Source organism: Oncorhynchus mykiss, chromosome 24 (genome assembly GCF_013265735.2).
Source record: "Oncorhynchus mykiss isolate Arlee chromosome 24, USDA_OmykA_1.1, whole genome shotgun sequence".
Classification (NCBI taxonomy): Eukaryota; Metazoa; Chordata; class Actinopteri; order Salmoniformes; family Salmonidae; genus Oncorhynchus; species Oncorhynchus mykiss.
Genome location: NC_048588.1, coordinates 37612775 through 37630861, shown reverse-complemented (window position 1 = coordinate 37630861; position 18087 = coordinate 37612775). Strand labels below are relative to the sequence as shown.

The 18087-nt window shown below is 47.9% G+C and overlaps 1 protein-coding gene across 2 annotated transcripts in view; it reads left to right on the top strand.

Annotated features, from left to right (window-relative positions):
- Positions 1 to 18087, top strand: part of wdr62 (WD repeat domain 62) — a 64443-nt gene that overhangs the window by 33428 nt on the left and 12928 nt on the right. For both annotated transcript variants that reach the window (XM_036961263.1, XM_036961262.1), the window contains exons 20-26: positions 1562 to 1665; positions 1847 to 1914; positions 5960 to 6298; positions 6448 to 6578; positions 8311 to 8414; positions 14817 to 14939; positions 16259 to 16379. In XM_036961263.1, the coding sequence (XP_036817158.1) occupies positions 1562 to 1665; positions 1847 to 1914; positions 5960 to 6298; positions 6448 to 6578; positions 8311 to 8414; positions 14817 to 14939; positions 16259 to 16379 (990 nt within the window). The remainder of the gene's footprint in view (positions 1 to 1561; positions 1666 to 1846; positions 1915 to 5959; positions 6299 to 6447; positions 6579 to 8310; positions 8415 to 14816; positions 14940 to 16258; positions 16380 to 18087) is intronic.

Genomic DNA, 18087 nt, shown 5'->3' with positions numbered 1-18087 from the left:
TGGTTTTCTGATCCGCGCCCCTACCTTTTTTTGTTTTGTTAAGGTATCTGTCACCATCAGATGCATTTTGTGAAATCCATAGATTATGGCCTAATGAACTGATTTCCTTATATGAACTATAACTCAGTAGCGTCTTTCAAATGGTTGCGTCTTGCGTTGTTTTATATATTCGTCTGGGAATACAGATTTGCGTCTGTTGGTCACAGATACCTTTTAAAAAAAAGAAAGGTGGGGGTTGGTTCAGAACCAGTCGTACACATCGATCCAGAGCATCCCAAACATGCTCAATGGGTGACAGGTAACTATGCAGAACATGGAAGAACTGGGACATTTTCAGCGTGCAGGAATTGTGTACAGATCCTTGCGACATGGTGCTGTGTGTTATCATGTTGAAATATGAGGTGATGGAGGTGGACGAATGGCGCGATAACGGGCATTAGGGACGACAATGCGCAACTCAATATTGTTCTTGTTATTAATCTTTTTTAAATGTTTTGTCACACTAACCGTTTACTAGGGACCAGGAGTATTTTCCCAGACAGTTCAGGGGGTACCGGTACCGAGTCGATGTGGAGGCTATATACAGGGGGTACCGGTACAGAGTCAATGTGGAGGCTATATACAGGGGGTACCGGTACAGAGTCAATGTGGAGGCTATATACAGGGGGTACCGGTACAGAGTCAATGTGGAGGCTATATACAGGGGGTACCGGTACAGAGTCAATGTGGAGACTATATACAGGGTGTTACGGTACAGAGTCAACGTGGAGGCTATATACAGGGGGTACCGGTACAGAGTCAACGTGGAGGCTATATACAGGGTGTTACGGTACAGAGTCGATGTGGAGGCTATATACAGGGTGTTACGGTACAGAGTCAATGTGGAGGCTATATACAGGGTATTACGGTACAGAGTCAATGTGGAGGTTATATACAGGGGGTACCGGTACAGAGTCAACGTGGAGGCTATATACAGGGTGTTACGGTACAGAGTCAATGTGGAGGCTATATACAGGGGGTACCGGTACAGAGTCAATGTGGAGGCTATATACAGGGGGTACCGGTACAGAGTCAATGTGGAGACTATATACAGGGTGTTACGGTACAGAGTCAACGTGGAGGCTATATACAGGGGGTACCGGTACAGAGTCAACGTGGAGGCTATATACAGGGTGTTACGGTACAGAGTCGATGTGGAGGCTATATACAGGGTGTTACGGTACAGAGTCAATGTGGAGGCTATATACAGGGTATTACGGTACAGAGTCAATGTGGAGGTTATATACAGGGGGTACCGGTACAGAGTCAACGTGGAGGCTATATACAGGGTGTTACGGTACAGAGTCGATGTGTGGGAGCACACATTGAGGTAATATGTACATGTAGGTAAAGTTATTAAAATTACGATGCATAGATAATAACAGAGAGAACACTGAGGTAACCTGTGTGAGGTAACCTGTGTGAGGTAACCTGTGTGAGGTAACTCTGTGTGAGGTAACTCTGTGTGAGGTAACTCTGTGTGAGGTAACTCTGTGTGAGGTGTCTCTTTCTCTTTGTCCAGGAGAGAGACCTTCATTACTGTGCCATTGGGCCACCTCCCCCAGGCAGGAGAGGAAGAGGAGGAAGATGATCCCAGGACTCCTGCTAGATGTGACATCACTCATGGTGAGTCCGCTCATATTAACTTAGGGACATAAGAGTGTGGAATTGAATACATTTTTAAAAAGTCAATTTGCGATTTAACAACGATTCGCCATGCCACAAGCTCAGAGAAAGGGAAGTTGTTGGAATTTGCAACAGACTTTGGGCTTCAATCAATGTTTTAACATCAATGTGTCTCCTCCAGACTGCCTTGCTCTAGACCCCATGGTTCCACAGACCAACGGCAAACTGCCCATGTGGGCCAGGAAACTGGTGAGTCTTCCCGAAACCATATAGACTATATCAGGGTTGCCCAAATCCTGTCCTGGAGGGCCGGCACACTGCTGGTTTTCATCCCCTCTCCTTCTAATCGGGGACTAATTCAATTAACTACCGGTAGAAACAAAACTAATAACTTAATGTTTTCGGCTCTCCATGTCCGGAATTGAATAGCCCTGATGGACCAATGTCTCTGGGAATTGTCTTAATACTAGCCTGGATAAAATTAATTGTAGCCTGGATAAGATTAATACTAGCCTGGATAAGATTAATAGTAGCCTGGATAAGATTAATACTAGCCTGGGGGTGGCAGGGTAGCCTAGTGGTTAGAGCCTTGGACTAGTAACCGAAAGGTTGCAAGATCAAATCCCCCGAGCTGACAAGGTAAAAATCTGTTGTTCTGCCCTTGAACAAGTTAACCCACTATACCCCGGTAGGCCGTCATTGTAAAATAATAATTTGTTCTAAACTGACTTGCCTAGTTAAATAAAGGGTAAATAAAAAAAATGAATTAAGACACGGAATGTAAACTGTTAGAACTAAGCACCAGTTGGTGCCTCCACCAGTCTAGTTGGTGCCTCCACCAGTTCAGTCCAGTTGGTGCCTCCACCAGTTCAGTTGGTGCCTTCACCAGTCTAGTTGGTGCCTTCACCAGTTCAGTCCAGTTGGTGCCTCCACCAGTCCAGTTGGTGCCTCCACCAGTCTAGTTGGTGCCTTCACCAGTTCAGTACAGTTGGTGCCTCCACCAGTCCAGTTGGTGCCTCCACCAGTCTAGTTGGTGCCTTCACCAGTTCAGTCCAGTTGGTGCCTCCACCAGTCCAGTTGGTGCCTCCACCAGTCCAGTTGGTGCCTCCACCAGTCCAGTTGGTGCCTTCACCAGTTGGTGCCTCCACCAGTCCAGTTGGTGCCTCCACCAGTCTAGTTGGTGCCTCCACCAGTTCAGTTGGTGCCTTCACCAGTTGGTGCCTCCACCAGTCCAGTTGGTGCCTCCACCAGTCCAGTTGGTGCCTCCACCAGTTGGTGCCTCCACCAGTTGGTGCCTCCACCAGTTGGTGCCTCCACCAGTTCAGTTGGTGCCTCCACCAGTTGGTGCCTCCACCAGTTGGTGCCTCCACCAGTTGGTGCCTCCACCAGTTGGTGCCTCCACCAGTCCAGTTGGTGCCTCCACCAGTTCAGTCTAGTTGGTGCCTCCACCAGTTCAGTCTAGTTGGTGCCTCCACCAGTTCAGTCTAGTTGGTGCCTCCACCAGTTCAGTCTAGTTGGTGCCTCCACCAGTTCAGTCCAGTTGGTGCCTCCACCAGTCCAGTTGGTGCCTCCACCAGTCCAGTTGGTGCCTTCGCTGTTATGTCAGGGTCCTGCAGCAGGCACCACTGGCTCTCCCTGCCGAGCTCCAGGCAGCACACCTCCAGCCTTCACCAGTTGGTGCCTCCATTTTGTTGTTACAGTCTGAATGTTTTATTAACTTTCAACATCAACAAACATGTCCCTGGCCTTCACATCCCATAATGTCAAAGTGGATTTCCATTTTTTTTTTAAATGTTTTTAAAAAAATGGGGAAAAATGAAAAGCTGAAATATCTTGAGTCGATAAGTATTCAACACCTTTTTGTTTTGTAAAGCCTAAATACGTTCAGGAGTAAAGACTTGCTTAACAAGTCACATGATAAATTGCAGGTTCTCTGTGTGTAATAATAGTGTTTAATGACATGATTTGTGAATGACTACCTCATCTCCGTACCCCACGCATACAATTATCTGTAAGGTCCCTCAGTCGAACAGTGAATTTCAAACACAGATTCAACCACAAAGACCAGGGAGGTTTTCCAATACCTTGAAAGAAGGGCACCTGTTGGTAGATGGGTAAGAATACATTTTTAAAAAGCACATTGAATATCCCTTTGAGCAAGGTGAAGTTATTAATTACACCTTGGATGGTGTATCAATACACCCAGTCACTACAAAGATACAGGCGTCCCTCCTAACTCAGTTGCCGGAGAGGAAGGAAACTGCTCAGGGATTTCACCGTGAGGCCAATGTTGACTATAAAACAGAGTTTAATGGCTGTGATAGGAGAAAACTGATGATCGATCAACAGCATTGTAGTTACTCCACAATACGAACCTAATTGACAGAGAGAAAAGGAAGCCTGTACAAAGTAAAACTGCAAATCCAATACATTACCGAGTACCACTCTCCATGTTTACATGCATAGTGGTGGCTGCATCATGTTATGGGTTATGCTTGTAATCGTTAAGGACTGGGGAGTTTTTCAGGATAAAAAATAAACCGAATGGAGCTAAGCACAGGCAACATCCTAGAGGGAAAACCTGGTTCAGTCTGCTTTTCCACCAGACACTGGGAGATGAATTCACCTTTCAGCAAGACAATAACCTAAAACACAAGGCCAAATCTACACTGGAGTTGCTTACCAAGACGGCAGTGAATGTTACTGAGTGGCCGAGTTACAGTTTTGACTTGGCGAACAAAAATATAAACGCAACAAAATTATAAATGCAACATGTAAAGTGTTGGTTTCATCTGCTAAAATAAAAATCCCAGAAATGTTCCATACGCACAAAAAGCAGGGGGTTGCTGAAGTATAACTGTGTTTTAATACAGCTCCTATGTGGGGGGGGGGGGGGGGGGACTCATTCTGATTGGTTGGGCCTGGCTGCTAATTCGGTGGGCCTGTGCCCTCCCAGGCCCACCTATGGATGCACCCCTGCCCAGTCATGCGAAATCCATAGATTAGGACAAGGTCCTAATTAATTTATTTGAATGAACTTTTAATTAAGAAAAGTCTTTTGAAATTGTTGCATTCCCATTTTTGTTCAGTATAAAGCTGCATGAAAATCTATGGCAAAACTTTAAAATGGTTGTCTAGCAATGATCAACAACCAATTTGTCAGAGCTTGAAGAATTTAGAGAGAAAAAAAAAATCATGGGCAAATGTACAATGAAGGTGTTCAATGCTCTTTAGCCGCGTTCACCTTGGCAGTTTTGAACTGTCTCCAATCCTATCGATTTGCACATCAATCCTTTTTCCTGCAGTCTGAACAGCCAAAAAGCACATGGGATCTGATAATTCAAGCCACATTTAAAACCACCTTTGCCGGTGTCAGATATAAATCTGTGACTTGTCTGATCGGTCAAATCTGATTTTATTTTAAGTTTTTTTTTTTCTTTGACTGTTATTCAGCACAACTTGTTGTTTGCTAGCTACTCACTCCATTGACACTTTGACAGGAACACGTGGTATGTTAGCTAACTAGCTCGTTAATGGTTTACAAAGAAATGAGTGTGTGTGTGTCAGAAAGCTCAAGAGCTAGCTTGCGAAGTGACCGCTGTGGCTAGCCGAAAAGGACTCGTTACGACCGTTGGATCGTCTTATCCCTTTTGAGGCTTTAAAAAGTGTTCTTACGCTTTGATTTAGAACATTCAGAACTGAGACGTGTCCGTGGCAGGCATTGTTGTCACCCGTTGTTACTATGACAACTTGTCTTGTCAGTAAATGACTGCTGTCTGAACGCACACATCCGATTTGGTCACATGTAACTTGCTGTTTGGACAGTCAATAATTCAAAAACAAAACAAATTTTGTCTGCAGTGTGAACGAGGCTTTATAGACTTACCCAGAAAGACTTGCAGCTGTAATCGCTGCCAAAGGGGATTCAAACGTATTGACTCAGAGGTATGAATACCTATGTAACTTAGCTTTCTGCTGTATGTTAAGTAGAGGGGTATGAATACCTTCTGAAAGCACTGGCTGTATGTTAAGTAGAGGGGTATGAATACCTTCTGAAAGCACTGGCTGTATGTTAAGTAGAGGGGTATGAATACCTTCTGAATGCACTGGCTGTATGTTAAGTAGAGGGGTATGAATACCTTCTGAAAGCACTGGCTGTATGTTAAGTGTTGTGACTCAGTCTTGTGGCAGTTCCCTCACTCTGATGGTCGGATGTTGCCTCTCGGGCTATGTTGGCATTGTGCACTTTAACAGAGCCTTCTTGTGATTTGAGATGGTCTCGTTATTATGTCAGGGTCCTGCAGCAGGCACCACTGTTCTCCCTGCCGAGCTCCAGGCAGCACACCTCCAGCCGCGCGGGCGCTGGGCAGAGCATCTCAACCCCCTGGCCATCCGCTCTGTCCTGGAGACACACAGCCTGCAGCGCCCTCTCTCACCCACCCCCCGCAGAGCAGAGGGACCAGGAGAGGAGGAGGAGGAGGAGGATGAGGAGGAAGATTCATACTTCCACCCTCAGAGCCTGGACAGCCTGCTTGGAGAGGAGGAGGAGGAAGATGTGGCAGTGGTGGAGGAGGAGGAAGATGTGGTGGAGGAGGAGGAAGATGTGGTGGAGGATGACGACAACGAAGATCAGGTCTGTTTTAAAGATACTTCACTCAAAACTAAAAAAATAAACATTTTTTGTATTTTTTTTTTTTATCTCAGACGTGGTATGTTGTAGGTTCCATATTGTTATCACTCAGTCCAGACAAACAACACATTGACATATTTGTAATTATTTAGGGTTCTGGGTCTCTTCAGAGGCCCGGGTTCCTGGCCCTACCGGACAGTGACGACATGTTTGGTCCAGGCCTCAGTAGCTACGTTCTTTACCCGGCTAACAGCACCACGCTGTCCACTGGAGGAGGAGAGGGGTGAGTCAGAGTGGATCTGTCTGGTTGGACATCTAGTTACTGTTTCTCTCAAAATGAGTTGGATGTGGGGACGCTTTGTGTATGAGGTTATAGTTGTTTATGTAGGGCTGCTTTGTGTGTGTGTGTATATATACGTACATACATACATACAGTGGGGCAAAAAAGTATTTAGTCAGCCACCAATTGTGCAAGTTCTCCCACTTACAAATTACAGGCCTCTGATCTTTTTATCATAGGTACACTTCAACCGTGACAGACAAAATTAGAGAAAAAAAATCCAGAAAATCACATTGTAGGATTTTTTATGAATTTATTTGCAAATTATGGTGGAAAATAAGTATTTGGTCACCTACAAATAAGCAAGATTTCTGGCTCTCACAGACCTGTAACTTCTTCTTTAAGAGGCTCCTCTGTCCTCCACTCATTACCTGTATTAATGGCACCTGTTTGAACTTGTTATCAGTATAAAAGACACCTGTCCACAACTTCACAGTCACACTCTAAACTCCACTATGGCCAAGACCAAAGAGCTGTCAAAGGACACCAGAAACAAAATTGTAGACCTGCACCAGGCTGGGAAGACTGAATCTGCAATAGGTAAGCAGCTTGGTTTGAAGAAATCAACTGTTGGAGCAATTATTAGGAAATGGAAGACATACAAGACCACTGATAATCTCTCTCGATCTGGGGCTCCACGCAAGATCTCACCCCGTGGGGTCAAAATGACCTGCAGAGAGCTGGGACCAAAGTAACAAAGCCTACCATCAGTAACACACTACGCCGCCAGGGACTCAAATCCTGCAGTGCCAGACATGTCTCCCTGCTTAAGCCAGTACATGTCCAGGCCCGTCTGAAGTTTGCTAGAGAGTATTTGGATGATCCAGAAGAAGATTGGGAGAATGTCATATGGTCAGATCAAACCAAAATATAACTTTTTGGTAAAAACTCAACTCGTCGTGTTTGGAGGACAAAGAGTGCTGAGTTGCATCCAAAGAACAAGAACACCGTACCTACTGTGAAGCATGGGGGTGGAAACATCATGCTTTGGGGCTGTTTTTCTGCAAAGGGACCAGGACGACTGATCCGTGTAAAGGAAAGAATGAATAGGGCCATGTATCGTGAGATTTTTGAGTGAAAACCTCCTTCCATCAGCAAGGGCATTGAAGATGAAACGTGGCTGGGTCTTTCAGCATGACAATGATCCCAAACACACCACCCGGGCAACGAAGGAGTGGCTTCGTAAGAAGCATTTCAAGGTCCTGGAGTGGCCTAGCCAGTCTCCAGATCTCAACCCCATAGAAAATCTTTGGAGGGAGTTGAAAGTCTGTGTTGCCCAGCAACAGCCCCAAAACATCACTGCTCTAGAGGAGATCTGCATGGAGGAATGGGCCAAAATACCAGCAACAGTGTGTGAAAACCTTGTGAAGACTTACAGAAAACGTTTGACCTCTTGTCATTGCCAACAAAGGGTGTATAACAAAGTATTGAGAAACTTTTGTTATTGACCAAATACTTATTTTCCACCATAATTTGCAAATAAATTCATTAAAAATCCTACAATGTGATTTTCTGGATGTTTCTTTCTCATTTTGTCTGTCATAGTTGAAGTGTACCTATGATGAAAATTACAGGCCTCTCTCATCTTTTTAAGTGGGAGAACTTGCACAATTGGTGGCTAACTAAATACTTTTTTTGCCCCTGTGTGTGTGTGTGTGTGTGTGTGTGCGCGCAGTGAGTTTGGCCAGCGGCAGCAGGGCTGGGGAGGAGAGGACGAGCTGAGTCCAGACAGCGCCTGTTGTGTTGGTTCTGCAGAGAGCCAGGACCAACCCCAGGATGGTAGGACTAGTACACACGACTACTATAGTACAATTACTACCACTGCTCTACTATAATACTACTACTCTACTAACACCACTACATATACTAATATACTACTACAATACTACCACTACACTAATATACTACTACCACTACACTAATATACTACTACCACTACACTAATATACCACTACCACTACACTAATATACCACTACCACTACACTAATATACCACTACACTAATATACCACTACCACTACACTAATATACTACTACCACTACACTAATATACCACTACCACTACACTAATATACCACTACACTAATATACCACTACACTAATATACCACTACCACTACACTAATATACCACTACCACTACACTAATATACCACTACCACTACACTAATATACTACTACCACTACACTAATATACCACTACCACTACACTAATATACCACTACACTAATATACCACTACACTAATATACCACTACCACTACACTAATATACCACTACCACTACACTAATATACCACTACCACTACACTAATATACCACTACCACTACACTAATATACCACTACACTAATATACCACTACCACTACACTAATATACCAATACCACTACACTAATATACCACTACACTAATATACCACTACCACTACACTAATATACCACTACACTAATATACCACTACACTAATATACCACTACACTAATATACCACTACACTAATATACCACTACACTAATATACCACTACCACTACACTAATATACCACTACCACTACACTAATATACCACTACCACTACACTAATATACCAATACCACTACACTAATATACTACTACCACTACACTAATATACTACTACCACTACACTAATATACCACTACACTAATATACCACTACACTAATATACCACTACACTAATATACCACTACACTAATATACCACTACCACTACACTAATATACCAATACCACTACACTAATATACTACTACCACTACACTAATATACTACTACCACTACACTAATATACCACTACCACTACACTAATATACCACTACCACTACACTAATATACCAATACCACTACACTAATATACTACTACCACTACACTAATATACTACTACCACTACACTAATATACCACTACACTAATATACCACTACACTAATATACCACTACACTAATATACCACTACCACTACACTAATATACCAATACCACTACACTAATATACTACTACCACTACACTAATATACCACTACCACTACACTAATATACCACTACCACTACACTAATATACCAATACCACTACACTAATATACTACTACCACTACACTAATATACTACTACCACTACACTAATATACTACTACCACTACACTAATATACCACTACCACTACACTAATATACTACTACCACTACACTATTCAAATCAAAGTTTATTTGGCACGTGCGCTGAATACAACAGGTGTAAGTAGACCTCACAGTGAAATGCTGAATACAACAGGTGTAGTAGACCTCACAGTGAAATGCTAAATACAACAGGTGTAGTAGACCTTAGAGTGAAATGCTGAATACAACAGGTGTAAGTAGACCTCACAGTGAAATGCTGAATACAACAGGTGTAGTAGACCTCACAGTGAAATGCTAAATACAACAGGTGTAGTAGACCTTACAGTGAAATGCTGAATACAACAGGTGTAGTAGACCTTACAGTGAAATGCTGAATACAACAGGTGTAGTAGACCTTACAGTGAAATGCTGAATACAACAGGTGTAGTAGACCTCACAGTGAAATGCTGAATACAACAGGTGTAGTAGACCTCACAGTGAAATGCTGAATACAACAGGTGTAGTAGACCTTACAGTGAAATGCTGAATACAACAGGTGTAGTAGACCTTACAGTGAAATGCTGAATACAACAGGTGTAGTAGACCTTAGAGTGAAATGCTGAATACAACAGGTGTAGTAGACCTCACAGTGAAATGCTGAATACAACAGGTGTACTAGACCTTACAGTGAAATGCTGAATACAACAGGTGTAGTAGACCTCACAGTGAACTGCTGAATACAACAGGTGTAGGTAGACCTTACAGTGAAATGCTGAATACAACAGGTGTAGGTAGACCTCACAGTGAAATGCTGAATACAACAGGTGTAGTAGACCTCACAGTGAAATGCTGAATACAACAGGTGTAGTAGACCTCACAGTGAACTGCTGAATACAACAGGTGTAGTAGACCTTACAGTGAAATGCTGAATACAACAGGTGTAGGTAGACCTTACAGTGAAATGCTGAATACAACAGGTGTAGTAGACCTTACAGTGAAATGCTGAATACAACAGGTGTAGTAGACCTCACAGTGAAATGCTGAATACAACAGCTGTAGTAGACCTCACAGTGAAATGCTGAATACAACAGGTGTAGTAGACCTTACAGTGAAATGCTGAATACAACAGGTGTAGTAGACCTTACAGTGAAATGCTGAATACAACAGGTGTAGTAGACCTCACAGTGAAATGCTGAATACAACAGGTGTAGTAGACCTCACAGTGAAATGCTGAATACAACAGGTGTAGTAGAACTCACAGTGAAATGCTGAATACAACAGGTGTAGTAGACCTCACAGTGAAATGCTGAATACAACAGGTGTAGTAGACCTCACAGTGAAATGCTGAATACAACAGGTGTAGGTAGACCTTACAGTGAAATGCTGAATACAACAGGTGTAGTAGACCTCACAGTGAAATGCTGAATACAACAGGTGTAGGTAGACCTCACAGTGAAATGCTGAATACAACAGGTGTAGGTAGACCTCACAGTGAAATGCTGAATACAACAGGTGTAGTAGACCTCACAGTGAACTGCTGAATACAACAGGTGTAGTAGACCTCACAGTGAAATGCTGAATACAACAGGTGTAGGTAGACCTCACAGTGAAATGCTGAATACAACAGGTGTAGTAGACCTCACAGTGAACTGCTGAATACAACAGGTGTAGTAGACCTTACAGTGAAATGCTGAATACAACAGGTGTAGGTAGACCTTACAGTGAAATGCTGAATATAACAGGTGTAGTAGACCTTACAGTGAAATGCTGAATACAACAGGTGTAGGTAGACCTTACAGTGAAATGTTGAATACAACAGGTGTAGTAGACCTTACAGTGAAATGCTGAATACAACAGGTGTAGTAGACCTCACAGTGAAATGCTGAATACAACAGGTGTAGTAGACCTCACAGTGAAATGCTGAATACAACAGGTGTAGTAGACCTTACAGTGAAATGCTGAATACAACAGGTGTAGTAGACCTTACAGTGAAATGCTGAATACAACAGGTGTAGTAGAGGGGGGGAGCCAACTCGGCTTCATCATTCACTGAATCAGATGGCTCATTCATCAGAAAACCCACTGATATTGCCAACCTACTTTAATGACTTCTTCATTGACGAGATACACTTAGGCATGACATGCCAGCAACAAACGCCGACACTACACATCCAAGTATATCTGACCAAATTATGAAAGACCAGAATTGTACTTTTGAATTACGTAAAGTGAGTGTGGAAGAGGTGAAAAGGGGTGTTGTTGTCAACAATGACAAGCCACCGGGTCTGACAATATGAATGGATGATATTTCCACCCCTATTAGCCTGTAGATACTGACTCCCTGACTCCTCTCCTCTTGTCTCCCCTGTAGATACTGACTCCCTGACTCCTCTCCTCTTGTCTCCCCCTGTAGATACTGACTCCCTGACTCCTCTCCTCTTGTCTCCCCCTGTAGATACTGACTCCCTGACTCCTCTCCTCTTGTCTCCCCCTGTAGATACTGACTCCCTGACTCCTCTCCTCTTGTCTCCCACTGTAGATACTGACTCCCTGACTCTTGTCCTCTTGTCTCCCACTGTAGATACTGACTCCCTGACTCTTGTCCTCTTGTCTCCCACTGTAGATACTGACTCCCTGACTCTTGTCCTCTTGTCTCCCACTGTAGATACTGACTCCTCTCGTCTCCCCCTGTAGATACTGACTCCCTGACTCCTCTCCTCTTGTCTCCCCCTGTAGATACTGACTCCCTGACTCCTCTCCTCTTGTCTCCCCCTGTAGATACTGACTCCCTGACTCCTCTCCTCTTGTCTCCCACTGTAGATACTGACTCCTCTCGTCTCCCACTGTAGATACTGACTCCCTGACTCTTGTCCTCTTGTCTCCCACTGTAGATACTGACTCCTCTCGTCTCCCCCTGTAGATACTGACTCCCTGACTCCTCTCCTCTTGTCTCCCCTGTAGATACTGACTCCCTGACTCCTCTCCTCTTGTCTCCCCCTGTAGATACTGACTCCCTGACTCCTCTCCTCTTGTCTCCCCCTGTAGATACTGACTCCTCTCCTCTTGTCTCCCCCTGTAGATACGGACTCCCTGACTCCTCTCCTCTTGTCTCCCCCTGTAGATACTGACTCCCTGACTCCTCTCCTCTTGTCTCCCACTGTAGATACTGACTCCCTGACTCTTGTCCTCTTGTCTCCCACTGTAGATACTGACTCCCTGACTCTTGTCCTCTTGTCTCCCACTGTAGATACTGACTCCTCTCGTCTCCCCCTGTAGATACTGACTCCCTGACTCCTCTCCTCTTGTCTCCCCCTGTAGATACTGACTCCCTGACTCCTCTCCTCTTGTCTCCCCCTGTAGATACTGACTCCCTGACTCCTCTCCTCTTGTCTCCCCCTGTAGATACTGACTCCTCTCGTCTCCCCCTGTAGATACTGACTCCCTGACTCCTCTCGTCTCCCCCTGTAGATCCTGACTCCTCTCCTCTTGTCTCCCACTGTAGATACTGACTCCTCTCGTCTCCCCCTGTAGATACTGACTCCTCTCCTCTTGTCTCCCCCTGTAGATACTGACTCCTCTCGTCTCCCCCTGTAGATACTGACTCCCTGACTCCTCTTGTCTTCCCCTGTAGATACTGACTCCCTGACTCCTCTCCTCTTGTCTCCCCCTGTAGATACTGACTCCCTGACTCCTCTTGTCTTCCCCTGTAGATACTGACTCCCTGACTCCTCTCCTCTTGTCTCCCCCTGTAGATCCTGACTCCTCTCCTCTCGTCTCCCCCTGTAGATACTGACTCCTCTCCTCTCGTCTCCCCCTGTAGATACTGACTCCTCTCGTCTCCCCCTGTAGATACTGACTCCCTGACTCCTCTCCTCTTGTCTCCCCCTGTAGATACTGACTCCCTGACTCCTCTCCTCTTGTCTCCCCCTTTAGATACTGACTCCTCTCCTCTCCCCCTGTAGATACTGACTCCTCTCCTCTCCCCCTGTAGATACTGACTCCTCTCCTCTCGTCTCCCCCTGTAGATAATGACTCCTCTCCTCTCCCCCTGTAGATACTGACTCCCTGACTCCTCTCCTCTTGTCTCCCCCTGTAGATACTGACTCCCTGACTCCTCTCCTCTTGTCTCCCCCTTTAGATACTGACTCCTCTCCTCTCCCCCTGTAGATACTGACTCCTCTCCTCTCCCCCTGTAGATACTGACTCCTCTCCTCTCCCCCTGTAGATACTGACTCCTCTCCTCTCCCCCTGTAGATACTGACTCCTCTCCTCTCGTCTCCCCCTGTAGATACTGACTCCTCTCCTCTCGTCTCCCCCTGTAGATACTGACTCCTCTCCTCTCGTCTCCCCCTGTAGATACTGACTCCTCTCCTCTCGTCTCCCCCTGTAGATACTGACTCCTCTCCTCTCGTCTCCCCCTGTAGATACTGACTCCTCTCCTCTCGTCTCCCCCTGTAGATACTGACTCCTCTCGTCTCCCCCTGTAGATACTGACTCCCTGACTCCTCTCCTCTTGTCTCCCCCTGTAGATACTGACTCCCTGACTCCTCTCCTCTTGTCTCCCCCTGTAGATACTGACTCCCTGACTCCTCTCCTCTTGTCTCCCACTGTAGATACTGACTCCCTGACTCTTGTCCTCTTGTCTCCCACTGTAGATACTGACTCCCTGACTCTTGTCCTCTTGTCTCCCACTGTAGATACTGACTCCCTGACTCTTGTCCTCTTGTCTCCCACTGTAGATACTGACTCCTCTCGTCTCCCCCTGTAGATACTGACTCCCTGACTCCTCTCCTCTTGTCTCCCCCTGTACATACTGACTCCCTGACTCCTCTCCTCTTGTCTCCCCCTGTACATACTGACTCCTCTCCTCTCCCCCTGTAGATACTGACTCCCTGACTCCTCTCCTCTTGTCTCCCCCTGTAGATACTGACTCCCTGACTTCTCTCCTCTTGTCTCCCCCTTTAGATACTGACTCCTCTCCTCTCCCCCTGTAGATACTGACTCCTCTCGTCTCCCCCTGTAGATACTGACTCCTCTCCTCTCGTCTCCCTGTAGACACTGACTCTTCTTCTCCCTCTACAGATACTGACTCCCTGAGCCAGGTGAGTTCTACAGGTAGTTCTGGAGTGGAGGAAGAGGAGGAAGATCCACAGACACTCCTTAGACAACACTTTGACACCATGGCCAATCACCTGAGCAACGAGGGTACGGATGATGATGATGATGATGATGGTGATGTAATGAGCCACAAGCCTCTTGTCTGGGTCAGAGTATGTGAGTCGAGCGGTCGGAAATCTCTCTCCTCGCTCACAGAGCGGCGAGCAACTGCCCCAGTTGTTCCACGTCCTTCCCCAACCTCTCCTCGCTCACAGAGCGGCGCGCAACTGCCCCAGTTGTTCCACGTCCTTCCCCAACCTCTCCTCGCTCACAGAGCGGCGCGCAACTGCCCCAGTTGTTCCACGTCCTTCCCCAACCTCTCCTCGCTCACAGAGCGGCGAGCAACTGCCCCAGTTGTTCCACGTCCTTCCCCAACCTCTCCTCGCTCACAGAGCGGCGAGCAACTGCCCCAGTTGTTCCACGTCCTTCCCCAACCTCTCCTCGCTCACAGAGCGGCGAGCAACTGCCCCAGTTGTTCCACGTCCTTCCCCAACCTCTCCTCGCTCACAGAGCGGCGAGCAACTGCCCCAGTTGTTCCACGTCCTTCCCCAACCTCTCCTCGCTCACAGAGCGGCGAGCAACTGCCCCAGTTGTTCCACGTCCTTCCCCAACCTCTCCTCGCTCACAGAGCGGCGAGCAACTGCCCCAGTTGTTCCACGTCCTTCCCCAACCTCTCCTCGCTCACAGAGCGGCGAGCAACTGCCCCAGTTGTTCCACGTCCTTCCCCAACCTCTCCTCGCTCACAGAGCGGCGCGCAACTGCCCCAGTTGTTCCACGTCCTTCCCCAACCTCTCCTCGCTCACAGAGCGGCGAGCAACTGCCCCAGTTGTTCCACGTCCTTCCCCAACCTCTCCTCGCTCACAGAGCGGCGAGCAACTGCCCCAGTTGTTCCACGTCCTTCCCCAACCTCTCCTCGCTCACAGAAAGTAAAAAACTTTAAACTACCGTCATTCCAAATTGGCTCCATTCGTTAAAATCACCGTTTTAACCAACACCAAACTACCTGGATCTACCAAATCTACCTCCTTTGACAGTAACTAAAGCAAGGGTCTATAGCAGCAGACGACTAGACGACAGATGCATGCTGGGCCGGGCGTCCCCTGAACTCATGAAGTGAGCTATACTGGCGCGGGTGAGAAGGTCTTTGGGGAAACTTGCTCCGCGCTGCAGGCGAGTTGGACAGGCTCCGCTCCAGCTCACATACTCTGGTCTGGGTCTAACCCTAACCAGGCCGTCGGACAGACGGATGTGGTTGTGAGTCTAGGCTAGTGTCTCGTAAACCATTTTTTACAATTTGGTAACAGTTAGGATGTATTGTAAGTACAGTTTGTAGCTAGCTATAACTGCTATCTGTTCTGCCCCTGTAGAGAGGTTTGAGACTGACCTGTCCAGTCTACAGACTCCACCCATAGAGACCGAGAGCCTCTTCCTCAACCCCCGATTCAGCATCTCTACACGCTTCCTGTCTCGTTTCCAGAGCCGACTCCGGTCAGTAACGCCTTGCCTCAGTCACCGCCTCACCTTATGCCGCATTCAAACAACTGGGAACCTGGGAATCTCCAACGTCAGTGCGTTCAAGACAATAGGAACTCTGGGGGGGGGTGGCAGGCAGTATTCCAGCTCGGAATTCAAAGTTGGAAACTCGGGCATCTTTCTAGAGCTCTGACTTTCCAACCTGATGATCACTGACGTCATGATTTCACCTTTTTTTTCCCCCAAGAGTTCCCAGTTGTCTTGAAAGCACCATTTACCTCAGTCACACCTCACCCCAATAACACCTCCCCCCCTGCCTCCCTCAGTCACACCTCCCCCCTGCCTCCCTCAGTCACACCTCCCCCCTGCCTCCCTCAGTCACACCTCCCCCCCTGCCTCCCTCAGTCACACCTCCCCCCCTGCCTCCCTCAGTCACACCTCCCCCCCTGCCTCCCTCAGTCACACCTCCCCCCCTGCCTCCCTCAGTCACACCTCCCCCCCTGCCTCCCTCAGTCACACCTCCCCCCCTGCCTCCCTCAGTCACACCTCCCCCCCTGCCTCCCTCAGTCACACCTCCCCCCTGCCTCCCTCAGTCACCTCCCCCCCTGCCTCCCTCAGTCACCTCCCCCCCTGCCTCCCTCAGTCACACCTCCCCCCCTGCCTCCCTCAGTCACACCCCCCCTGCCTCCCTCAGTCACACCTCCCCCCCTGCCGCATTCAAACAACTGGGAACCTGGGAATCTCCAACGTCAGTGCGTTCAAGACAATAGGAACTCTGGGGGGGGGTGGCAGGCAGTATTCCAGCTCGGAATTCAAAGTTGGAAACTCGGGCATCTTTCTAGAGCTCTGACTTTCCAACCTGATGATCACTGACGTCATGATTTCACCTTTTTTTTCCCCCAAGAGTTCCCAGTTGTCTTGAAAGCACCATTTACCTCAGTCACACCTCACCCCAATAACACCTCCCCCCCTGCCTCCCTCAGTCACACCTCCCCCCTGCCTCCCTCAGTCACACCTCCCCCCTGCCTCCCTCAGTCACACCTCCCCCCCTGCCTCCCTCAGTCACACCTCCCCCCCTGCCTCCCTCAGTCACACCTCCCCCCCTGCCTCCCTCAGTCACACCTCCCCCCCTGCCTCCCTCAGTCACACCTCCCCCCCTGCCTCCCTCAGTCACACCTCCCCCCCTGCCTCCCTCAGTCACACCTCCCCCCCTGCCTCCCTCAGTCACACCTCCCCCCCTGCCTCCCTCAGTCACCTCCCCCCTGCCTCCCTCAGTCACCTCCCCCCCTGCCTCCCTCAGTCACCTCCCCCCCTGCCTCCCTCAGTCACACCTCCCCCCCTGCCTCCCTCAGTCACACCTCCCCCCCTGCCTCCCTCAGTCACCTCCCCCCCTGCCTCCCTCAGTCACACCCCCCCTGCCTCCCTCAGTCACACCTCCCCCCCTGCCTCCCTCAGTCACACCTCCCCCCCTGCCTCCCTCAGTCACACCTCCCCCCCTGCCTCCCTCAGTCACACCTCCCCCCCTGCCTCCCTCAGTCACACCTCCCCCCCTGCCTCCCTCAGTCACACCTCCCCCCCTGCCTCCCTCAGTCACACCTCGCCCCCTGCCTCCCTCAGTCACACCTCCCCCCCTGCCTCCCTCAGTCACACCTCCCCCCCTTCCTCCCTCAGTCACACCTCCCCCCCTGCCTCCCTCAGTCACACCTCCCCCCCTGCCTCCCTC